Source organism: Notolepis coatsorum, assembly GCF_963971535.1.
Source record: "Notolepis coatsorum genome assembly, chromosome: 2".
NCBI classification, from domain to species: Eukaryota; Metazoa; Chordata; class Actinopteri; order Aulopiformes; family Paralepididae; genus Notolepis; species Notolepis coatsorum.
Window position 1 is genome coordinate 106,345,191 of NC_140166.1, and position 25,982 is coordinate 106,371,172.

A 25,982-nucleotide genomic window follows, 5' to 3' on the forward strand; every position below is an offset into this window, starting at 1 on the left:
TTTTAATAATTTTGTTTTTGCAATAATAATTGTTTTTGTATGTTTTTTTTGTGTGTGGACCCCAGGAAGACTAGCTGGTTGCTATGGCACCAGCTAATGGGGATCCCTAATAAAATAAAATCAAATCAAATCTATCTTGAAATTATACTATGTACTAAGACTGGCTTCTCTCTTCAGTTGCACTGTGGATGACGCTGCCATTTACCAGGCATCAGCTGCTAACACCAAAGGCATCGTGTCCTGCTCCGGGGTTCTAGAGGTGGGCGTCATGAGCGAGTACAAGATCCACCAGCGCTATTTTGACAAGATCAAACAGAAGGCTGAGAACAAACGCAGGGAGCTGGAGGGAAAGGTGAACCAGGGGCCTGGGGACCAGCTGAGAACCATCAGTCCAGATCGCTCCCAGAGGAAACGCCGCTCCCCCATGGAGGCCAGTTTCAGTGCCTCCAGCTCCATGGAGGACGAGGGCACAGAGGAGAACCGTGAGGGCTTGGCTGCTGAGGTCGAGGCCAGGCTACAGGAGACTGCTATGGGCCAAGTAGAGGAGAAACCGGTCCCCATCACTAATGGTCAGGACGTGACGGAAAATGGCAACAAAGGACTGTATGTATATGACTCAACACAGAATAGCTTCATTGCGCACCAACCCAAAACTCCCTTTGCCAAGAAGAAGATAAAGATCTCCAATGGTGTGGAGAGTGTGAATGCTGATACCCTGGCAGGCATGGTGTCAGAGGAGAGAGGGGCACCAGCTCCAACACAGTCTGAGGAGGTTATGGAGGTAGAGAATACTGTTTACCCATCAGCTGTGCCATCAAACCACATAAAAGTAGCAGAGAACTGTCAGAAGGCAGTAACAGAAAAAGCTTTGCTGGTCAAAAACATGGCTGTAGCGACGGAAAAGACACACATGAAGGGGAATGTAGTAGTCCCTTTACACAAGGAACAGTCTGTTGTCCAAATACCTCCTGTCCCTAAGTCCTCTACTGTACACAAGGAGACACCTGTTGTCCCAATAGCTCCTGTCCCTAAGTCCTCTACTGTACACAAGGAGACATCTGTTGTCCCAATACCTCCTGTCCCTAAGTCCTCTACTGTACACAAGGAGACACCTGTTGTCCCAATAACTCCTGTCCCTAAGTGCTCTACTGTACACAAGGAACAGTCTGTTGTCCCAATACCTCCTGTCCCTAAGTCCTCTACTGTACACAAGGAGACACCTGTTGTCCCAATAACTCCTGTCCCTAAGTGCTCTACTGTACACAAGGAGGTGTCTACTGTTCCAATAACTCCTGTCCCTAAGTCCTCTACTGTACACAAGGAACAGTCTGTTGTCCCAATACCTCCTGTCCCTAAGTCCTCTACTGTACACAAGGAGACACCTGTTGTCCCAATAACTCCTGTCCCTAAGTGCTCTACTGTACACAAGGAGGTGTCTACTGTTCCAATAACTCCTGTCCCTAAATCCTCTACTGTACACAAGGAGACACCTGTTGTCCCAATACCTCCTGTCCCTAAATCCTCTACTGTACACAAGGAGACACCTGTTGTCCCAATAACTCCTGTCCCTAAGTGCTCTACTGTACACAAGGAGACACCTGTTGTCCCAATAACTCCTGTCCCTAAGTGCTCTACTGTACACAAGGAGGTGTCTACTGTTCCAATAACTCCTGTCCCTAAATCCTCTACTGTACACAAGGAGGCACCTGTTGTCCCAATACCTCCTGTCCCTAAGTCCTCTACTGTACACAAGGATCAGTCTGTTGTCCCAATAACTCCTGTCCCTAAATCCTCTACTGTACACAAGGAGGCACCTGTTGTCCCAATAACTCCTGTCCCTAAGTCCTCTACTGTACACAAGGAGGCACCTGTTGTCCCAATAACTCCTGTCCCTAAGTCCTCTACTGTACACAAGGAGACACCTGTTGTCCCAATAACTCCTGTCCCTAAGTCCTCTACTGTACACAAGGAGACACCTGTTGTCCCAATAACTCCTGTCCCTAAGTCCTCTACTGTACACAAGGAGACACCTGTTGTCCCAATAACTCCTGTCCCTAAGTCCTCTACTGTACACAAAGAACAGTCTGTTGTCCCAATAACTCCTGTCCCTAAGTCCCCTACTGTACACAAAGAACAGTCTGTTGTCCCAATAACTCCTGTCCCTAAGTCCTCTACTGTACACAAGGAGATGTCTACTGTCCCAATAACTCCTGTCCCTAAGTGCTCTACTGTACACAAGGAGATGTCTACTGTCCCAATAACTCCTGTCCCTAAGTCCTCTACTGTACACAAAGAACAGTCTGTTGTCCCAATAACTCCTGTCCCTAAGTCCTCTACTGTACACAAGGAGACACCTGTTGTCCCAATAACTCCTGTCCCTAAGTCCTCTACTGTACACAAAGAACAGTCTGTTGTCCCAATAACTCCTGTCCCTAAGTCCCCTACTGTACACACGGAGACACCTGTTGTCCCAATAACTCCTGTCCCTAAGTGCTCTACTGTACACAAAGAACAGTCTGTTGTCCCAATAACCCCTGTCCCTAAGTGCTCTACTGTACACAAAGAACAGTCTGTTGTCCCAATAACCCCTGTCCCTAAGTGCTCTACTGTACACAAGGAGATGTCTACTGTCCCAATACCTCCTGTCCCTAAGTCCTCTACTGTACACAAAGAACATTCTGTTGTCCCAATAACTCCTGTCCCTAAGTGCTCTACTGTACACAAAGAACAGTCTGTTGTCCCAATAACTCCTGTCCCTAAGTGCTCTACTGTACACAAGGAGACACCTGTTGTCCCAATAACCCCTGTCCCTAAGTGCTCTACTGTACACAAGGAGGTGTCTACTGTTCCAATACCTCCTGTCCCTAAATTCTCTACTGTACACAAGGAGGTGTCTACTGTTCCAATACCTCCTGTCCCTAAATCCTCTACTGTACACAAGGAACAGTCTGTTGTCCCAATAACTCCTGTCGCTACGTGCTCTACTGTACACAAGGAGACACCTGTTGTCCCAATACCTCCTGTCCTTAAATCCTCTACTGTACACATGGAGACACCTGTTGTCCTAATAACTCCTGTCCCTAAGTCCTCTACTGTACACATGGAGACACCTGTTGTCCTAATACCTCCTGTCCCTAAGTCCTCTACTGTACACAAGGAGGCACCTGTTGTCCCAATAACCCATGTCCCTAAATCCTCTACTGTACATAAGGAGATGTCTACTGTCCCAATACCTCATGTCCCTAAGTCCTCTACTGTACACAAGGACCTAAACGTTGGACATAACGAGAAAGTGGAAAATCACAAAGTGCAAAGCCCAAACCCTACAATCGTCTCCTCACGACTACTGTTGAGTCCTGTGGTAACAACCGCAGATCCCTCAAACAGCACAGTAAGGGAAGATGTTTCAAAGACGCAACAAGAGGAGGATGTAACAGTCATGGATGTTGACGAGAAGCCTTTAGCAGCAGCAGAGCCTCAACGTCAGACCGCTACGCCATTACTAGGTCAAGCTGTGAGTAACACTGCAGAGGACTCGGCCACCGTTGGCCCACAGAGCTCCAATACCTCCATTCGTGAAGCTCCTGTTTGCGTCATTGGCTCGATGTCCGAGGAGTCGCCGCGCATAATCCAGGATGCTTTACCCGGCGGCCCGCGTGAACCGTTTGGACATCAGCAGTCTGAGGAGGAAACGAGCCCCAGGAATGCGTCTGCGTCTCAGCCGCCACAGCTGGGCGAGGTGAGTGGCCCTGTTCGCATGAGCTCACGAGTGCCTTGCATCGCCAACACAGGCCCGATCAGTAACATAGGCATCGCATGGCTATTCATAGTCTTTACAAGTATGTCCCGCTGTGTAACAAGCAGGTTGGGGAGGCGACTTTATAATGGGATCTCTCTGTCTCAGGTTGTTGACGAACTGCTTCAAGATTTCAAGAGATTTCAAAGGTTGTATTTGTCGCATACAAATAGTGTAGTGAAATTAACATTTCTGAACGATTTGAACGATTGTGCAAAAATACAAATAATAAAATAGAGTAATAAAATAGAATAGACATGATAAAAAGTCATAAGAATAAAATACAATGCTATCAAATGCTTCAAATCATCATGAGTGATGTCATCTACAGGGATACTCAAACTCAGTAACATCATTCATCTGAGTTACTATTGGGGTACTCTGTTATTAACTTTTTTTTTATAATCTAAAATGATGTTAGTATAATCTCACAGTTTAAAAGTCACCTTTTCCATTCAAACATGTCTGAGTGACTTAAAATACTCAGTACTCCCCTATATTAAAAAAACACATCTGTAACCCTTTCACTGCCGCACTACCAAATGGTTAACCCTTTCACTGCGACAATACACAGAAGGTTAACCCTTTCACTGCCACACGACAGCTGGCCGTCGGCAGAATAACTACACAGAAAATCCACTCCCCTCCCCCACACCCCTCCTTGTTGCCATACACATTATGCACAAACACACATGCACATTATCCCTCTCTCATACACACAGATACATATTATTTTATAACACTTTATTAATTTCTCATTCTTTTTTTTGTTAGGAAAGACAGGACCCATATTAATACAGTTAGCCCTATTTTCAGAAATTCCGCCTAAAGGTACATGCCCAAGTAAATGGAAGTTTGCTCCACTTCTACAAGGTCTATTGGCATGTTCTTGGTATCTAGGAAGATCTAGGGACATGGGGTTATGTATTCCCAGTGTCAGAAATATTGTGTCTGTTACTAGGCTTGAGTAAATTGTGATGAAGTAAAGGAGAATATAAATTATGATTTTTTTTGCATCTTTGCCAGTGAATAACACCATGAAAACATTAAGGTTCTTCTGATTTCGCTCACTGAGCTCATTCACCACCTTCTGGGGATCAACTATACAAAAAAATCTAAACAAATGAATAAAGGGAAGATGATTAAACAGAAGGATTTGTAGATACAGTAATAAATTATAATCCATTTGAATTATAAATTCATATTTGACCTTGAACTTGACCTTTTTTATTTGATTTTGATTTTATTAAGGATCCCCATTAGCTGGTGCCGCAGCTAGTCTTCCTGGGGTCCACACACAAAAAAAACATACAAAAACAAAATTATTAAAAGTCAGTACACACACGCATAATGAAACTAACAATTAAGATAGCTAAAATTACATTACAGTGTAAAAAAAAAAAAAGCTTTACAGTGTTAAAAACAATTTAAGATTATTTTAAAAAGTGAATCTACTCTAAATGCGGCTAAAAGAGGTTTTGAGGCAGGTTATTCCAAAGAGTTAATGCTGTAAAAATAAAAGATCTCCTTAAAGCGTTGGTTTTAGGACCTGGCAATTCAAGCTGCCCACTACTGGAACCTCTAGTGTAATGCTCATGCACAGTATTACTAAAAACAATGACCTTATTAATTTATGGCCAAATCATACATCTATTGATAGGGAAAAAGCTCCTCTTTCCAATGGCAGTGTTAAAAGAGAGATAGGCATTTTTCCGATAAATTCGTATTTTCGGTCAATCTTAAAAACATCGGTAAACAAACGTAGTGCTTAAAATATACACTTTTACTGCTGTTTTGATAGGGTTAACTTGGCCCTCATTTATTAACAATTCTTAGAAAGTGTTCTATTTCCGTTCTTAAGCACAGAATTTAGAATGTGTGTACGCACAGAAAAATCGGGATTTATCACACGTGCGTACATGGGTCGTACGCACACTCCGTGTTGATAAATACCATTAAGTTCTACACTCCACGCTCGTGCACGATTTTAAGTATTTGCATATAGCACCGCCCGTAATTAACCATATACGGTAATGGAACACCCCCATGAAATGTGGAAAAATGGACTAAGCCGAGCGAAGCGTGTTATGGGAGAAATACGTGACAGGCTGACATGTACACGTACGGTGATGTCGCATATGATATCTATTAACTTAAAGACCATATTAACTAATAAAGACCATGCTGGAATATGACTGCCTTTTTCTGTTTCATTCGATTAATACCCAGGGATTAAAGTTCTCCTCAATTTTATTCCAAATCGTGACGGATTTTCCGTAAATGTTCTACCTGCATATGATTTGTAGAGGCATACAATCTATTTTGATGTCGGTATTGGGTAGCCTATATAAACCATAATACGAGAGCATATACAAGAACAATGAATCTCACTGCCATGTAGCCTACGCCATGTGTAGCCTGCCTATATGTGATCAATACAAACTTGAACTTGAATTCCATCATGTCTGTGTGCGGGTCACTGCGGGAGCTCACAAGGCTGTTGTCACAATGTAAATAAGAACGTGCACTGAAAAGTTACAGTATGTAGTTGGTTGATTATTTGTATGACAGTCAGTAAACCCTTGCAAAAAGTATCCGTTTTATTTAATGAATTGAAAACATGCAGCATGCCTTTCCTCCCGGCATGCAGCAACGTCATGTATCAGGCAAATGCGCATCGCAACATTGACTGAGTGGAATCCCTTTCTATTCACATAACTGCATTTGTGATGGAGCTTTGACAGCTACAGTAACAGTCTATTGCTCGATCCATCTCCAATATCACGATGGACCGTGCCGGTGGCAAAGACCCGAGGGTGGAGAGGACTTGAATGAATTCCATCATCATATTTATATGTTGTGTCTGTCCACTATGTTTGTTACTTCGTTATTTCCCCCCCCTATCTATGTAAAGCGACCTTGGGTCTCTTGAAAGGCGCTATATAAAATGAAGCTATTATTATTATTATTGTTATTATTATTATTATCACGTCTGTGTGGGAGCTCACAAATAGACTGTTAGTCTCAGTGAAGTTTCAACGGAGGTCATCTATTCTAACCAACAAATTGAAGTAGAAAGCATTTCGTTGTGACCAATCTTATTTGGAAACATGACACACAAAATAATAGTATTTTGCTTTTTATTTGAAACAATATTTAATCGCGTTTGGAGGTGGGTGTTCTGCGTCTGCCCCCCCGTGCCAAACAAGCAGGCCAACCTCTTGTTCGCGCGTGAGCACGTTATAATTACACTACTGTCGCTATTTTACAATGAACTATAATGAATTATGGGTCACGCACGGGTTACGCACATATCTGTGCGTACCCAACGTTGATAAATGAGGGCCAAGGTGTCTTTACTCTTGGCTACATTTGAAAAAGAAACACAACATTAATTAATACGGTCTGTATTGATATTGATTGATTTATGATAAAAATAGCAGGGTCCCCTTATAAGCACTCAAATTCTTAGACATTTTATGATTTGGTGCCCTGGGCGCAGTGATTTCATCACCTCAAAAGGCCTGTTTTTCAAAAAACAGGAAAAATAGAAAAATAACACAATACTCAAAATCACATACTAATTACGTGTGTAATCAAGGTACAGTACATATTGTGGGGGGAAATATCACAATATCATGTTGTATCAATATTTTCCCACACCCCTACTCTGTATCTAAAAAGGAATTTAGTCTTTGAGGTTCATCAATTTTTAATGGAAAACACCAGTTCCTTTTCCTTACAAATATCTGTGTTACATTTACATTTAGTCATTTAGCTGACACTTTTATCCAAAGCGACTTACAAGTTCTGTACAACAAGTCAGCAGGAAGGGTACAACTCTGGCAGCTAAGGTTAAGTAACATCGTTCATCAAACAGTGTTGAACTTGAATGCTGCAGACTTGAGTGCATAGCATAGTAGGTAATAATATAGGCAAGATAGATTCCTTAGTAGCAGAGTGCATACTAGTGAAAGACAGAACAAGGTTAGTATTTTATTCATTTATTTATTTTTCATTTCAGATATTGATTGAAGAAGTGTGTTTTTAGTCAACAACTCCTCAATTAAAACGGGTTATTACCTCGGATGTCAGAATCATCAGCAATTTGTTGCATTGTTAACCAGGGGCGGAGCTAGGGGGTGGCTACCTGGGCTCAAGCCCCGGATGTATTCTGAAAAGCCCCGAATCTATTTAAAAAAAAAAAAAAAAAAAAAAAAAAAAAAACATGTTTTTTTTTTTGTTTTTTTTTCAATTCATCATTGTTACATGAAAATATGTTTGCACCAGATTTAGCAGAAGCTAATTTCCATCTGTGGTCTATCCAGCTGCTAACTGTATTTGAGTGAGTTAAGTCTTGGTGTTATGGTAGACTCAGACCTAAGCTTTAAATCACAATCAACAAGTTGACAAAAACTTAATTCTTCCACCTTAGAAACATAGCTAAAGTACGGCCATTTATAAATCAAAAGGACGCTGAAAACCAGATCCATGCCTTTATCTCAAGCCAACTCGACTACTGTAATGCACTCCTTACCGGCCTCCCGAAAAAATACGATGATAACTATTTTATTGCAATGCACTATTGCATTATTTTATTCTATTTGACTAACTATTTTATTGCACTGCACTATTTTACTTTGTATCAGTGAATCATAGACGCCTGGCCATAAGAGCATTCGGAGCATCTCTGCTCTCCCACTATTGAACTTGGGGGAGCAAAGGTATGATCTTGCTCCACCACTTTTTGATTATATGAAAAATATGATATATCCCCCCCCCAATATATAAATCTAACCATAACTATGTTATGGTTAACTGAGTTTTATAGTGAAAAGAGCAGCTTTATTGGTCAAGATTGAAGGCTCTATATTGCAGGAAATTGCACGTACAGGTTCATTAAATTCAAAAAAAAATCTGTCGTGGAGGGGGTTGTGCCGGACCCCCTCCAAACCACCCCTTGCCTGCCCAAAAACGAAAAAAAAATACAAAAAAAAAAGAATAAAAATTTTAAAATATCTAAAAAAAAAAAAAAAAAGGGGGGGGGGGCCCATCTGGGCTAAGCCCCGGATCTCCTACAATCCTAAATCTGCCCCTGTTGTTAACGTTTGCTATATTGGTTGATGTATATTTCAATATGAAGTTAAGCAAGAGTTGAACAAACTAAAATATCCACCCTAAAACAGAATTGAAATTATACAGTATGTACAGTATGTCTCCCGGTGATCTGGGGTGTGTGGATGTGTAGTGTAGATGTAGAACAATAAGTGTCTCTCCCAAAGATAGACACGAGAAAGCCGCCAAGTGAGACAGACAGCTGCTCCATTGGCAATGAAAAGCAGAAGGTCTTTGTGCGTACACTGACAGAGCGCAGCCTGGCTGATGACGTGCTCAACGTTTTGTGGGAGACAAACTTAGACAACTCTTTTAATATCGGATGAGAGTTTTCCACATCGCTAAGCTGAAAATGAATGAGTTGCTCCCTGTAGCTATGCACCGTGCATAATGCACAGTGATAGAGCCATAGGTAACTTTTAGGAGATATGTGTACATTATCTCCTTCAGAACTCTTGCCTTACCATTAGTAGTTTACTTAACAATGGTGATCATATTAAGCACAGCTAGCCGTGCAGACATGGGCATTATCAGCACAGCTGGAATGTCTATTTGACCACCAGTCAGATGCAATAAACCATGAGTGGGGGACATAACTGGACAGCCACCTTAGCTGTGATATAATTTTCATTCATACCATAGTCTGGGTGAATACTCTTTTCTGATTGGCCGGCAGGTGTGCATTAAAACTATTGAATGCACACGTAGTTCAGCTTAAGTTTATTCATCCTTCTAAATTCATCCGCTAATCAACCTGTAACCATAGCTACATTAAAGAGCACAGCTGTCAAAGCATACTCGTTATCAACTATGGCGAAGCTCAGCTGACTTATCAACTTGATAAACTAACAACCGGGAAGGAAAACACACCAATGGAAAAGTGCAAAACCTTCACCAAAATTAGCGAATGCTTTTACTTTTGTTGGCAAATTACCATGGAATTAATCAACTTGTTAACCTGAGTGGGTTACTGCTTTTATAAAACGGCAGTTATAAATAATTTCACCATTTACCATGTTCATGGTATCTAGGGACATCTATGGATCTCAGGGAATGTATTCCCAGTGTCAGAAATATTGTGTCTGTTACTAGGCTTGAGTAAATTATAATGAACCAAAGGAGAATATACATTCTTTGGGAATGGGTCTGAGCTCGCAAAAGGGCAAATACCGCCGCCTACGCCTTCCAGCTGGTATTGCACTTCATTGGGAATGGTGAAGTTTCTTTTCTGGGACGATCCGAGCCGTGCGGGCGGGGTTTAAATACTCCGGCGAGGTAGGCCTCAACAACGATGGCATGGAACAGTAACCCTGCCCGCCCGTCAGTGTGTAACGGTCGGTAATGTGGTACGGACCTCCACTAGCAGTATTTGGAATGGCGATCAGATAATTGGATTATATCTTTTGCATTACATCAGATAAAAGGTAAGAACACTATATATAAATTTGATCGTTGATCTGATATTTATTTCTACCCCGATTGACGCTGTCTCTGTGTGTGTGTGTGGCTGTGTGCCGTTGGGTGCAGGAGGTGGGGGGGGGGGGGGGGGGGGGGGGGGGGGGGCGCCGCGGTCCAGGGCTCTTTTCATTCTTGCACGAGGAAGGATAATAATGATGAGCTAGCGTTGATTTCAGGAAGATTCGATAATCAGGCGAAAGATGACAATGTGTGTAGTGTATTCCACTAAAGGGCTATTATCGCGTCTTTTCCTGGAATTACTAAGAATCACCAAAACTATATTCATATTCAAAGCGGTATAAAACGGAAATGTACCGATGAAAAAACAATCCGTTTTGTACATGTTGACTGGAAGCAACTCACTGATAATCGACGGGTGTATTAGACCCATAGCTATAATTTAAGATATATTTTAAGCACTCGAAAATCTCGCAGTTCCCCCATTGATTAAAGCGGTGGCGTTCTAGCGCCCTCTCGCGCACTTAAGCAATGGCGCAGAATGAGTTAACGTCCAAATCTGTTCTTACCCAGGTGTGTTGAATGATGAATCCCACTCATTCTAAACTGAATTACGCATTCTTGCTCAATAATTTGCATACAGACACACCTCGCAAGCTCATTATAATACGAGAGCCGTGTTAACAGGCGGCAGGCAGGATCGTCAGGACTCCTCTAGCAAACATCACCTCCGTCTTCACCTCCCGCTGCCTCTACCGCTCCAAGTGTATCATCAAGGACCAGTCTCACCCAGCACATCACCTCTTTCAGCTCCTTCCCTCAGGGAGGAGATACCGGTCCATAAATGCCAAGAGCTCAAGATTTAGCTTTTCCCCCCAAGCAGTCAGACTGCTAAACTCTCATTGACTGTCCCCTCACGTGCACCATGCACCTTACCTGGACTTGATAACTGATAATCTATTATGTTTACCGCTCATCATGCACTTTAAAATATTTCTGTTATATGTACAGTGTTATGTTATGTGTTACATGTATGGTTGTACTACGGTCATGTGGGAGCTCCCCTGAAATTTCATTTAATACATGTGTGCAATGACAATTAAAAGTCTATTCTATTCTATTCTAAAACTTGGGTCTGCATTGCATGAGCGGATCCCTGTATTCAACAGGTAGCGCTGGTGCGCTTTGCGACGGATCAAAATTAGATCAGATTCAAATGAATTGTCATCATACAGCACCTAGAGCTATATAGTGGAATAGACTGCATTACTATTCCATATTTATACCATCTAGTTGCGTGCTCCTGGCCACCTACTGCAGCATGCCACACACACGTGCACGCACACACACACACGCACACACATACACGCACACACGTACACACACGTACACACACACACACACACACACACACACACACACACACACACACACACACACACACACGCTCAGAACCCATAGGTGTGGAGGCCCAGGATTTTACTGGCGTGTGTTTATAATCACATGTTTGGTCATCTCACATCACTTGTGTGTGTTGTTATGTAAGCTGTCTCATCCTTTCTCTCTCTCGCTCTCGCTCTCTCTCTCTCTCTCTCTTTCTACCAAATCCATTCGGGAACGGGTCAAAGTCAGTTATTTATTTATTTTTACTGTTTGCATACGAGGTGGTCCACAAATGTTCTTGATAACAATCTTGCGGTCCGCATAAACATCTCTAAATATGCGTTCTATGCGTACGGCCTGGGGCGGCCAGAGCATCTAACTGTTCTAACAGCAATATATAATCCATTTCAGAAGCAGAACGCACACAATAAGTTATAATAATATTAATAATAATAATAATTATTATTATTATTGAAAAGTTCTGGGGGTTTTTAAGTCATATTTGGGGGCAATTGACCAATGGTAGGCTCTTTTCTTTTCCTTCTGGGTAAGAGTTTCTTATCTGGGTAAGAATTTGGTCTTGCCTAAGAGAAAAGCAAAAATAAGAAAACATTGCTGAATCCCAGGTAAGAACAAAATAAGAAAAAATGCAAGAGGAAATCTGTTCTTATATCGCTTCGTCAATGAGGCCCATTGACCAGACATGAAAAATTGCCACTGAGCTCATTCAGCACCTTCTTGAAATCATGTGGACAAAAAATCTAAGCAAATAAAAAAAGGGCAGATGATTAACAGGAGGTTTTGTAGATACAGTACTTGATACAGTGAATGCTGCCATGCAATTTGAAATATGATTATAGAATATAGAATATCAGGCCTATAAATGACGTTATTATGGCCAACTTATATGGATCGGGCCAAATCTCCCCTTTCCAATGGCAGAGTTCAATCTGGATTTAGTACCACCAGGCGCCCCTGACAGGGCAGCAAAATCCGTGAATAAAATCTACTGTAAGTACAGTTACTTTTTTATAATGTAAATTGCTCCACCATTTTTCATCAGATTACAACGCCGTTTTTGCTAGACGTTCACAGAGAGGTAGAGAAACTAACTGTGTTCTATTTTATGGTAATAACGTTCAGGTTTGTTCCACCCGTGAGATATGATCCTGAAAATAAAGAGAAAAAAAAGCTTCACGCTAGAAGTCAGATGATTGACGGGGGCTGGCGTGAGCTGGGAAGTGTATTTTTTTTTAATTATTAGAAAACCCATCGAAAGCCCTGGGTCTCTTCTCTAAAAAAAGACTGCACTCAAGTCAGGTTGCGCCAAGTCCTCGCGTCAATAAGTGCCTTTTTCCGACTTGATGCACTGAGATTTCTATAAACTCATATTTCACTAATAACACTTAAAATCTTTGGTAAACAAACGTAGTGCTGAGAATATACACTGTTTTGACAGGGTTAGGGTCTTTACTCTTGGCTACATTTGAAAAAGAAACACAACATTCATTAATACGTTCTGTATTGATCGATTTATGGTGTGATATCAATCTCGTACCGGTACCGGACCGCTCTGGCTTAAGAGGTTAAATGAAACGTGGAACTTTATTCGCTCTTAGTATATTGTATACATTTCTAACTTTATAACAATATATGCTACACATGCTAATGAACTTAAAATGGTAAATGGTAAATGGTGCATTTATATAGTGCTTTTATCCAAAGCGCGTTACAATATTTGTTCCTCACATTCACCCATTCACTCACACATTCACACACCGATGGCGGAGGCGTCCATGCCAACCTGCTTATTGGGAGCAATTAAGTGTCTTCAGTCTTTTGTGGCTGGTTTGTTTCTCATGCTGTTGGCGACTACCTTACGACTTCACAGATGTGACAGAGTGAAGACGCTTATGGGAAATGTATTGTTAGCACAGAGGCAGTACCGCTCGCGGCCAGCAGGTGCCACAAGTATGCATTATCGCTTCAGAGATAACTGAAGCAGTAGACAGGTAGCCCACTAAGTAGGGGTGTGGACAAATTTACATACAGCCTGCTATTGTGATAGTTTCCCCCACAATATTATATCAAATATGCGATTTCCATTATTGTGATATTTTTCACTGTACTTTTCCAGGTCTTAAAAGAAAGACGATACATTGATGAATACAAATGCTAATCCCTCCATTCAGATTGCACAAAAAGCCCTGTGATTCGCTTGGACATAGTTCCAAGTCCGTGGGCCTCTATGCACCTAGGTTGACGTTGATTTTGATGACCTTGCAGAAGTTGATTTGGCCAGAATATTTCTTCTTTTTGCTTTGACCTGTTATTTACAGCAGAGTAATACAGAACCGTTGCCTAGTAAGCAATGCTTTATGGAACACATGCTATATCTATGACCAACCAAAAGGGTGGATCAGACCAACCGTTTAAAAATGTCAAGGCTTTTTAGGAATACGATATGGTAGTCCTGTTTTAAAGGTGGGGTTTCCCTTTAAAATGGATCCACTCAGTTCTCTGTTGTTTGCAGTGTTGGTTATGCCGTTGCTGCCTATTAAACTACATGTGTTTATCCATGTCCTGCATAGTCATGGATAAAAGGATAAGTATTTACAGCATTTGAAACCTCTGCTTATTTGTGCCTCAAGGTTACACAGCCCTGTACACAGGCCAAGAGGAATGATGCACCTGTCAAGCGCCAACCACCGCCCACCCACTGTGAGCTGGACTTACAATCACCACGAAGGCCTCCGTCAGGGAAAGAGGCCATGGTAGATGGAGGCCAGACTCCTACTTTGCACAATTCCAACCAATCAGCTGCTGATGCAATGACGCAGAGCACAGGGGATCATTCCAGGGGATCAAATGATAGCCATGCTGTCCTTTTTAGAGACCTTCAAAAGTCACCCCTGGAAAGACAGAGTGATGGCAAGAACACCATGAGGTGTAGCGTTTCACCCGCGGTCCAGCAGAGCCACATTGAGATAGCTATAAAAACTGTAGAGGAGACAGAAATACAAGTTGACAAGAAAGTTGAGGAAGGTAGATTAAAAGTGCACAGAGACAATTTGGCATGTACTGAAAGAAGAGACGAGGTGGAGAATCAAGTTGAGTCACAGAATAGGAGTGAACAAGTGGAAATAGAACGGACTACAGATGCAGGAGAAAAAGAAGTCATTGGCATGACCGTTATGGATGTATCATATAATGAGATGGAGAAGAATGTGCCAGTGTTAAAAAGAGCAGAGGAGATTTCAGCTCATCCCAAATCACTAAAACATCTGAAGCCTACTGAACCTGAGACCGTTGTTCCAGTCATAACAACGAACCGAGAGAAAGCAAACTCTAAAAACACAAACATGTCAGGGCAGCAAATAGAGACCTTCAAGGAAATCCCAACACCTGTATCCAACATCATGTCTATAGCTGAAATTATGAGGTCACAACTTAAAGCTATTGGCGCTGAACCACTGACAGCCAAATCACAGACCCCTGTGGACAGCGCCCCATGTTCCGCTACAACTAAAGCACAGCAGACGTCAGAGAAAAGTCCAGAAATAAGAACAGATCATCCAGAGTGTAGACTGGATCCAGAGAAGCCACCGCTTGGTGGAGAAATGGAGGCAAGAGTTTATGAAAGTCCTCGCTCAAATATAGAAGCTAAAGAGCATAAACTAGTCCATTCCCCAAATGCTGGTACTGTAACTGTTACGGCAGAGCATAGACCAATGCTGTCTCTCTGTGTTGGTACCACAATTATTGATGCCTTACAAAAACCTTTTGTTATCCCTCCTATCTCTGTCATAGATGTGGGTAACCCTTTAGAGACCAAAGCCATTTCTAGCAGCACAGTAAAGGATAATGACAGCGTAATGGACACTGGCCAGGAATCTGGAGCATCACCCCCAGTTCCTCTGAAAGACAATACTTCTGCTTCTCTCTCAGGGACTGAACATGTCCAAATAGAGTTGTCTCCCATTAGGCAGAAGGAAGAACCGACCAGTGCAGCTCCCCCAACATCAAACCCACCTGTGACTAGCCCTCCAGAACCAAATCAATCTCTGGCAAGTACAGTTGTAGAAAATGATTCAGGGCACTCGCTACAAGCAATGGTCAGCACTAAACAGGGCATTGATTCTTCTGTTATAGACCATGGCAATGAGAAACATGTTCAAAGCGGAGACCTGATATTTACTCCATGTTTAAACCCAGAAATGCAGCTTATTAGTGAAGCTCATGCAAGCTGCACTCAACCTGGTTCCGCCGCACTTTTGGATCAGCATAAGGATACTAAACCCATGATAGGTGGTGCACAGACTATGCAAAGGCTTGGCACAGAGAGTGCACTTGGCCCTGAAACACAAGGGATTAATACTCCTCTCAATCAGCGGGAAGACTCTCCATCTACGATTGAGGACGATTTAAACAGTGACTCTTTTACTCCCCTTATGGACGCCGAATCGAACCCTTTGTTGGGAAAAGGGAACGGCGCTGTGGCCTCCATCCCAGCAGCTACTCCACGAGAGTTGGCTTCCGGCGCCCGGCGCAAGATCTTCATACCCAAACCCACAGGAGAAAGCAGTGAGACCACGTCACCGGTTGATACCCAGCCTCCAAGAGAAGAGGGAGTAGTCTCCAAAACAAGTAATAAAGTCTCCCAGAGCCCCAGCACCCCGTCAGCATCTCCCAATCTGTCACGGCGGTTGCCTCTGCTCCAGCCTCCCAGCGGGCAGCAAACCCCTCCAGCGGAGAAGCGATCTCCTCTGTTGAGCAGGAAGAAGGTGGCCCTCGAGACTCCACCACCAAGCCAGGAGTCCCCTGAGGCGATCGAGGAAACCCCTAAAACTGAGGATAAACCTGCAAAGGACAAACATGACCCATTCAAAGGTAAATGTCTGTCCATCATTGTAAAAAAAGAAAAGAAAAAGGACGCTTTTCAGAATACATTAGCTGGTACCCAACCTATAGGCAACAAATACTCAACCGCATTAGGATAAGGTTGGGAGGAAATACCATAGGCCAGTAATAAAATGCCAAACTGGTACGAAGCAATGTACTGTATACTGTACTGTACTGTATAGTACTATATAATGTACTGTATAGTGGAAACCCCTAAAACTGAGGAAAAACCTATTCAAAAGGTAAATGTAGATCTAAAAAGAAAAATGCAAATCTTCCTTTTTAAACTGCCACTTCAAAATTCAAAATCCCCTGCCTTAGCAGAGAGATAAATCAATATTAGAAGGCCTTCAAGGTAAATAGCCTGTGTGAACCACGAACCACAATAGTTTCATAACCCATTCATTGGCACAAAGTTCAAATATTCCCTCAATCATTTGTATAGGGCAATGTTTATAATGCTAGTACTGTTTGCATATGGCTCTTCCTCAGACTACATACTTTATCACATGACTCTTACTGGGACCTACCACTTCAAAATAATTTGAATGTTTCCCTAATTTAAGTTACCTTAACTCATTCAGCGCCAGCGATTACCCTCATCCCTGTAGTCAATGGGCCACGCTTTAAAAGATAGGCATTTTCACTGTGCGTCACGATGTTTGCAGAGCTATATCTATATTCTATATTATAGCTATGGAGACAATACTATGGCTCATTTGACAGTCACTATCTCTCATCCAAACATGTACAAAAGAGTACATTTCTTCATGTATAAGTTTGCGTGTTATCCTGTGGTGAATATTGTATAGTTTTAGAGGGATCCGGGCTAATTCCTAGAAGCTGAGTTATGGAGCGATATGTGCATTTTGCGAAAGTCGTTTGTGTTGCTCGCCTGGACACGATATTATTTCCTAATCAAAGGTATATAATAGGTATTATGTTTCATCATGAAGGCATCAAAGGGGGGGGGGGGTCGTTTTGTGATGCTCTGATTGTCAGCAACGGCATACGTTTTGAATACTACATACGGTGATCGTTGCGATCGATGTGAAATCATTGTACAATCAAAGTAGGATGTCATATAGTCCTTACCTTTGCTAGGAGTTATTCCAAAAAGAATATTCCAATTGTCTGATTGCGATTTCCTGTATTGATGTCCATCGGGTCCCTGACATGAAATGGCACAAAATATTCATCAAGTGTGTTCCACGCGTTCCAAGTTGCTCGAATGAAGCGTTTCACTTGCCTGGGTCTAAATTCTCCGCCCGGACCATATCAAATGTAACACACAGTGTGAAATAAGATTTCAAAGGGTAGGCGATACTGCCATCTAGCAGGATTTGGCCGGCATTGCACTCTCGGGGTCTCAGACTGAGTTCCAATGATAACACAGAGGTCCGTGAGAGTGTATAGAATATTAAAATCGAAAAGAAAAAACTATGAAAACCCGAGAAATATCGGGTTTTGGCGCTCAACTGCTGACGAGATAACCTGAGAAATCTCGGGGTTGGCGCAGAAAGTGTTAAGAGTACATAGCTCCATTTGAGGAAAAGTCATATGCAAACACTGCTGGGATTGTAAACATTAACCTTTACAAAAAGTGAGTATTTCAATTTGTCTGTGTGAGAAAGATTTTGTAATGACAAAACCAACAAAGTAACTTTAAAAGCTCTACATTGAGTCACACCCGTTTGGCAATCATTTTTGGCATATGGCCCATTGGCCTATGGTAGACTATCTTCTCCTGAACTTCATCCTAATGCAGTCAAGCATTAGTATACATTTGGCATACCAGCTGAAGTACACAGGGTGGTGCTCCTCCAAGAATTACAGGATTCATAACACTGACCAGCTGTGACATTATTTCCATTTAAAATGTATCTTTTATTGTAGAAGCCTTATGGCTACACTGTCAACAAAGGGAATTATTAACTTATCTATTGGCAGGCTTTGAGGAAGTGGTTTCATTCATCTAAATGAGCCATTGGCGCCAAGTTGTCCTTGGCTGAGCGTCAATGGGAAGTGCTACCTAGAGCCTCCATTTGCCCTCCGCTCATTTGCTTTGGCACTGCTGTGAAAGGCTACTTGCTAGGAAAGATTAACCGGATGGGCTTACATATGAGACATATTAATAGGGGGAAGTTGAAACTTAAGAATGTGTATATCTTCTCCTACTCCTCTCTCCTGGGGGTCTCACTCTCCTTGCAGCTCCTCAGGTTATCCGTAAGATTAGGGGTGAGCCCTTCTCAGATGCCTTGGGACACTTGAAGCTGTGGTGCCAGTTCTTCAACGTGCTTAGCGACTCCACCATCAAATGGTACAGGGATGAGGTGGAGATCGCAGAGGTTATAAGAAGGTAAGTCCTTTTTTTAAAGTAGGTCTCCAATTGCAATGGAAAAATTCCAGGATCTATGCTTTTTAAAATGTACAATGTAAGTATACATTCTTGAAGAGTGTGATCTGTAGATGGAAAATACATAACTTAATTTAACATTCTTAACCCAGTTTTACTCTAGTGTGTGAATTATTCTATTATTATATGATGCTCTCATATGTTTTACTTTTATTATATGTGACAGACTCTGGGGTGTATTGAGCTGTCACCAGATTGGAATGAATAAAATACACACAGCACAAGGTAGAAGCAAGTTTAACAGACGTTTTATTGCTGTTTAGGGGGAAGGAAGAGGTTAGTGTAAGCGTCAGCCAATCCGTAATCCAGGAGAATCGTCGTTGTCCGATAGCGGGGGTCGGTACACAGAGATCGGTTCTCATACGGGCAGGGGCTGATCCAGGAGAAGAGGCATCATGTAATGCAGGAGTCGATACCAAAGCAGGTTCTCAGACAGTCGAAGGGTCGGGCACACAGCAGGGATCTCCTTCCAAAAACAGTCATACACAGCATCGGGTCACACAGACAGCAATCTTCTCCTCTTCTCTTTATCTCTCCTCTTCACTTACTTATCTCTCCTTTTTCCTCTTCCAGGTTTCACCGTAGCTACTTCCTCTATTCTCTCACTCTATCTTGCTTTTCTATGGCGCTTAATTGTGCTCTGATTGTGCTCACCTGTCTGAAACAGGTGCGCTGTATTGAGTCTCACCGGACTTCCTAATATGGGCATATGACCCAGTACCTTGGCCAAGATAAAACGGCCTTCTAGCACCATGAGAGCCGGTCTGCCACAATATAAATATAAAAAAAAATTATATGTGTGTGTGTGTGTATATATATATTAAATGTTAACTGCTTTTTGTTTTCCAGTGCAGGAGATGAGACACAGGTAGCCCTAGCCATCGTCCAGGCATCAAGCAGAGACTGTGGTGTTTACGGCTGCACAATCGCAAATGACTATGGGACAGATTCGACAGACATCTTACTTAGCGTGGATAGTATGTAACTCACTTATCTTAAAATGTTTGCCACTTAAGCCAAGAAAAATTATCACTGATCTTTACAGTCAGCATGACTTATTCTCTCAGCATCTCTTTGTGTTTGCAGTACTTTCTGGAATGTTCCTGCGTGAGGATCTTGAAGGTATAACGCATTTTCTATTTAATAAATTTTTTTTTAAGATTATTCGGTTCATGTTTTGCAACACTATTTTGTCTGTTGCCAGAGCTGTCAGTCATTTTGGTTTTAGACAGGAGGAAGATCTTTTGGGATCTAAATGTTTATTAATGTTGGTGGAACCGGGTGGATTTGAACCTGGGACCATAGGATGCAAAGGCGGCTGCATTAACCAGCTGAGCTAAAGGGTCAGACTCATTGGCAGGTGCTAGTTGACTGTGACAACCCATTAGTAGTTTACAGTTATCCTCCCCCAGAGAAGTGCGTCCTCGCACGTTCTTTCGTCCATGCGAAATAGATACCAGTTTCCTCTCTGTGCGTTCAGTAGAAAGCTGCACGTTAGCCTAGCTTAGCACAATGAATGGAAGTGGACAGTGTCGGTTAGCCTTTGGGAGAGGTGTTAGTTGGACAATACCTAGGCTAACCGGCACTGTCCGCTTCCATATTCATTGTGCTAAGCTAGGCTAACGTGCAGCCTTTAAGGCAGTGAGATCCCACCCCCATTGCTATGTGAGCCTGGACACATAATTCACAGGGCAGTGAGATCCCACCGCTGTCACCAATGTAGCCTGGTGGATTTGAACCTGGGACCATAGGATCCACAGGCAGCCACACTAACCAGACCCATTAGCAGGTGCTGGTTGACTGAGACGGCTCGTTAGTAGTTTACGTTAGTATCCACTAAAAAGTTCGAGTACGTTTTTATTGAAGGGAAATTCCACCACAAAGCAACATTAGAGTTGTGTACCAGATTGAGGCATAACTGATTCGTTCTCTCTATGTGGCCAAACCAATCTCAGCTGTGGAAGGTGATCATTTGGTATAGCTACATGTCATAATGACACATACTGTAGCTCTACCCTCACTCGATTTTGAAGAACTACAACAATGGAGTTTTTCCACATACCTCGACCGTCTCTTGATTAGCTTCCCACTCTCTCTCGCCAGGTAACAGACTAACCAGCAGTAGAGGCTCAGCCCTCTTCTCCTTGTGTGTTTGGGAGGAGTGGTAACCGTTGACTGGCATTGACTGACGTCCTTTTTCACCTCAGTGTAGTCCTAAACTGAAGCATATACAAAGCATATGTTTAGTGCTGTATACTGTATCTGGCCTGATCGTATGTACAGAGCTGGCTGTGGGCTCATTTAACTCAGTAGTAAAGCAACTTTTCTATGAATACAAGAGAGACCCAGAGTGGAATTCCCCTTTAAGATGGCATGTAGGATCGCTCTCTATTTAACACTATGTTGTATGTAACAGTGATTGAAACTTGCACTCTCTCACACTTTCTTTTTGCTCTACAGTTGGAGAGGAGATTGAAATGACCCCCCTGCTGTTCAACAAGGGTCTGGCTGACTCTGGCGTTTGGGGCAACAAGTTCTTTGGCCGTGTCATGATCAAGGAGTCTCATGTTGGTGAAGGCTCTTCTCACAAAGCCTGGAGGGCAAAGGTCATCTACGGCCTGGAGCCTGTGTTTGAGTCTGGGAACACTTGCATCATTAAAGTATGCAACCCCATCGCCTACGGGGGCAAGGAGGAGAGCAACCTTGTAGAGAGGAACTTGATCATCACCCAACAGGCAAGGCAATCCAGAATGAGACTTTGGAGATTTCGGGAGTGTAATCACAGCCCCCCCCCCCCTGCCTGCCTCTCACACACACACACACACACACACACACACACACACACACACACACACACACACACACACACACACACACACACACACACACACACACACACACACACACACACACACACACACACACACACACACACACACACACACACACACACACACACACACACACACACACACACACACACACACACACACACACACACACACACACATTATTATTGTCTATGATGCAATATCTCACAACAGTCAAATGTGCCGCCCTGCCACAACTTGGACAATATGAATACGATTGTGTTTATTTGAAATGCCTTTCCCTCTCTGTTCTGTAAACAGGAATGTAGACTTCAGAACTTGGCACGGGAATACTGCAAGGTCTTTTCTGCTGAAGCCAGACTGATTGAAAACTTCGGAGAGTCCCTGGAGTGAGTGTGATCCGTTTACTAACCTCCTCTTCAATACTGTCCATGCCCGGCTTTCCCAACCTTGCCTTTTGGATTACCAAGTGACATCAGGGTCCCTTGAAAAATCCCCATATCAAACTAAATTAACTTTAATAATATTTGGTCACTATGTTACCGTGATATACTATTACCATGATATAGCCAACATTTCTTTCTTGGGACCGAAGTTACTATGAAAGCCATGCAGCTTGTATGTTGAGGTCAGAGGAATTTTGCCAACCTCGATATAGGGTTCGGGTTATCCCTGGTCTATATGGATTTCTGGACTCAGATGGCAACGATCTTCCTTATGCAGGGTGATTCCGGTCTACATGATGTACCGGCCGGCCAGCACTATCCCTCACGCCACGGTGGAGGGTGATCTGAACGGAGTCTATCTAAAGTACTGTCTACAAGACGCCGCGGGCAGACTGGTCATGAGGACCAGCTCCAAGGTGGAACAGAAGTGCTGCGCCCTGCAACACTGGGTCCACCAGTGGACCAATGGAAATTTGCTGCTCACTCGCCTAGAAGGTACATGTTGGAGGTTCTCCAGAACAGTGGCTCCTAATTCCCAAGCTGAGGTCCCGTTACCCAGAAGGGTCCTTGAGAGGGATCCAGAATGAAGAATAGTTACATTATTATTTAAATGTATTATATATTAATTAATTGAATAGTTAAATTATGAATAGTTAAAGGTAGAATATGTTCTATTGTACAGTGACCTCTAGACAAAAGAGCCCTGCTTTCACTTTGTTTACTTTTTTCTTTTCTTTTTTCTCTTCTCTCTCTTTCTCTTAGTATGTGAGGTTGGCGCTAGAGTGAGAAAGCACTGTCTTTCGGCGCGAGATTAAATGATTTGTAATTTATATGTTATTCCACCAATCAGGACACTGCATTATAGTACCAAAAAAAATGGATAGACAACATGACAACTCCCCAAAATATCTATCGCCCCCTGGGAGCTGCTGCAGTATAGGTGTTTAGGAGTCTTTTCACACTGATATAGGCTAATATATATATATTTAAACAAAAATAGGCTAATAAGGGCTAATTCATATATATATATTATAATTGTATTATCATTATTTTTATTTATATATTGTTTAAGTCCAGCCCCCACAGTCTGCTTCAAAAAAATCTGGCCCATGGATAGATGTAGTTGGTCTATACAATCTTTCTCAAACGTTAACAAGCTAACTGCCTGTCAATCAAAGGAGGTTCGACTCATTACAAATTACTTTTACAATTACAAACAATTACTTTGCCAAAACCGAAAGTGAAACTTACTGTAACATGGATGGGATGTAAACAATGCAAGAGCAAATACAGCAGGAAATTCATTCAGCGTTTGAAGCGAACAGAAAACGGTATATTTGGGTGGAAATGTGAATATTAACAAAAGCATGAAAAGTTATAACTGTTAAAACTTGGGCACTTCTACAGGGGGTGTTGAGGGCAGAGCGTTATTCATTCCCTCCCCCTCCCCAGATTAGACCCCCCCCCCCCCTCAAAAGAAACATGATATGAATGTTGCTTGTGGACAGATGTTGACAATTCAATTGGTCAGGTGCTTCAGGAAGGGTCACAGTATGACAGCCTAATAATAGGGATAAATACATTTGACATTTTGTAGTGTATGTCTAATAACTGAACTTTTCTTTTGTCTGAACAACAGAAAATTAACTGTTGTTTGTTATTATCTTACAGGTGTTGACACTAAGATCACCAACGTTGGAATTTCAATCAAATCAACAGGGTTGGTCTTGTGTATATGTGTGTGGGTGTGTGTGCGTGTGTGGGTGTGTGTGTGTGTGTGTGTGTGTGTGTGTGTGTGTGTGTGTGTGTGTGTGTGTGTGTGAATTGATTTATTTTTTAATTGTGGAAAATATTATCATATATTATCACCAGAAAATATTAACAACGGCTCCCCGATAGAAAGTAAATGTACTGGGCGGCTAGGTGGTGCAGTGGGCAAGGCGCTCACCACCAATGCAGGAGACGCTGGGTTCGAGCCCAGCTCTCCGCATTGCTATCAGCTTGGCTGGTCGTTCATACTAATACAATTGGCAGTATTAGGGGGTGGGAAGCTGATGGGTGGGGATCGGACGTTGTGGACAGCGACTCCTACAGGTCGGTTGGTGCGCCTGCGCAGCAGAATCAGGAAGCGACAGGGGCGGCGTGCCCTCCAAACGCAGACCCCCGACGCTGAGAGATCGCGCTGTGCAGGTGAAAAGATGCGACGGCTGCCTCCTCGAGTACCGGAGAGGAGACACGTGATGTAAGGCTTAGTCCACATTGCAGCCGGCTTGTGGGAGGCATGGCTTAACAACGTTCGAGACAGGGGAGGGGAGAATTGGACGATGCGAAATTGGGATGGGAGAAAAATAGAAAATGGGAGAAAAAGTAGATAAAAAAAAAGAAAAAGTAAATGTACATTTATATCGTTGGGAGTTCGATCACAAAATCCCCTACAAACAAAACAAGTTACAGTAGTCTGCACAATTCTATACCTTCTTCTTTGTGTAATTGTTGTAGGTATCAAGGTCTGTCCGCTGCAGCAGGGAACCCCAAGCTCTTTGAGCAGTTTGTCTCCCAGCACCAGTGCAACTACTACTGCGGCCTGCTCAGCCTGAGGTCTCTGAAGACCATGGACTCTCTGCAGACGCCATCCAAGGCCAAGAGCTCCCGGAGCCCTTTACTCCACCGTAAAACGCCCTCCGGCTCCTCCAGCCCCCAGACCGGCAGGAAGGCCGCCAGCAGCCCCTTACTCCACCGTAAAACGCCCTCCGGCTCCTCCAGCCCCCAGACCGGCAGGAAGGCCGCCAGCAGCCCCAGGTCGCCTCGGAAGTCTGAACCAGAGCCGGCCGGTGGCAAGGCCCTCGCAACGCCGACGGCGGTGGCAGACACTCCCAAAGTCGATTAGACGAGCCAGAGGGGACCGACTCTCTCGTGGTCGTCGTGCGTCACTGCTTTTCTCAATGATGGAACCATCGACCTCACAAATGGAATCACTATAATGATTATACGTCTGTAACCCTAATTCACAGGCTCAGATGAGAGCGGGGGCGTGAGTTTGACACGGTGGCTGGTGACCCCCCCCCCCCCCCCCCCTTCCATGAGCTGTGACATGCACCAAATTATGAAAGTTACGTGAAAGTCATTATGACAGTGCACCAAATGCATCTAGGAGGCGGAAAACATTAGCACATCAAGGAAATGGACTGACTTCACTGTTTGCCATCACCACATCTCTCGACACTTTTCATCACCTGTATGTGTCCAGACATAGCTATTGCCTAGCCCCCCCCGCCCCCCTCACACTCCAAAATTCCTCTCGGGGTTGGAGTGGCAGTGTGGCAGTGACAGTGGAAATTGTATGATGGCTTTGTCCACATGCATTATTATGTCCACTGTTTTTATATTAACGATTCATGTAGCACTGCAGGTCACGAGTTGGGAATCTCAAAGTTCAACTCCAGTCAGTGGTATCGTCTATGCTGCATGAATGCCACTGGTAAACAAACACAGGCTAGAGTAGCAGCATGTACACTGTGTCCAATGCCAGTTGTACAATTGATTAGGGTATTAGTTTATTGTTTTTGTCTCACTTGTAGGATACTTCTGTTATCACATCACATGCCTGATGTAAAATAAATACACCAGTTAGATGCAGATACAGATAGATAATGTAGGTACACCAGTCAAAGTCTGTT

General features: G+C 43.0%; 1 protein-coding gene across 1 annotated transcript in view; it reads left to right on the forward strand.

The window, feature by feature from the left end:
- LOC311223480 (alpha-protein kinase 3-like) overlaps positions 1–25,192 on the forward strand; it is a gene marked incomplete at both ends in the record, with an annotated part of 42,735 nt that extends 17,543 nt beyond the window's left edge. The window contains 12 exons of the mRNA XM_084308266.1: positions 178–842; positions 3,375–3,739; positions 14,362–14,484; positions 16,102–16,600; positions 18,824–18,971; positions 19,878–20,005; positions 20,115–20,150; positions 21,489–21,763; positions 22,160–22,248; positions 22,583–22,800; positions 23,977–24,025; positions 24,805–25,192. Of these exons, the coding sequence (XP_084164392.1) occupies positions 178–842; positions 3,375–3,739; positions 14,362–14,484; positions 16,102–16,600; positions 18,824–18,971; positions 19,878–20,005; positions 20,115–20,150; positions 21,489–21,763; positions 22,160–22,248; positions 22,583–22,800; positions 23,977–24,025; positions 24,805–25,192 (2,983 nt within the window). The remainder of the gene's footprint in view (positions 1–177; positions 843–3,374; positions 3,740–14,361; positions 14,485–16,101; positions 16,601–18,823; positions 18,972–19,877; positions 20,006–20,114; positions 20,151–21,488; positions 21,764–22,159; positions 22,249–22,582; positions 22,801–23,976; positions 24,026–24,804) is intronic.
- Between the last annotated feature and the right edge of the window lie 790 nt (positions 25,193–25,982).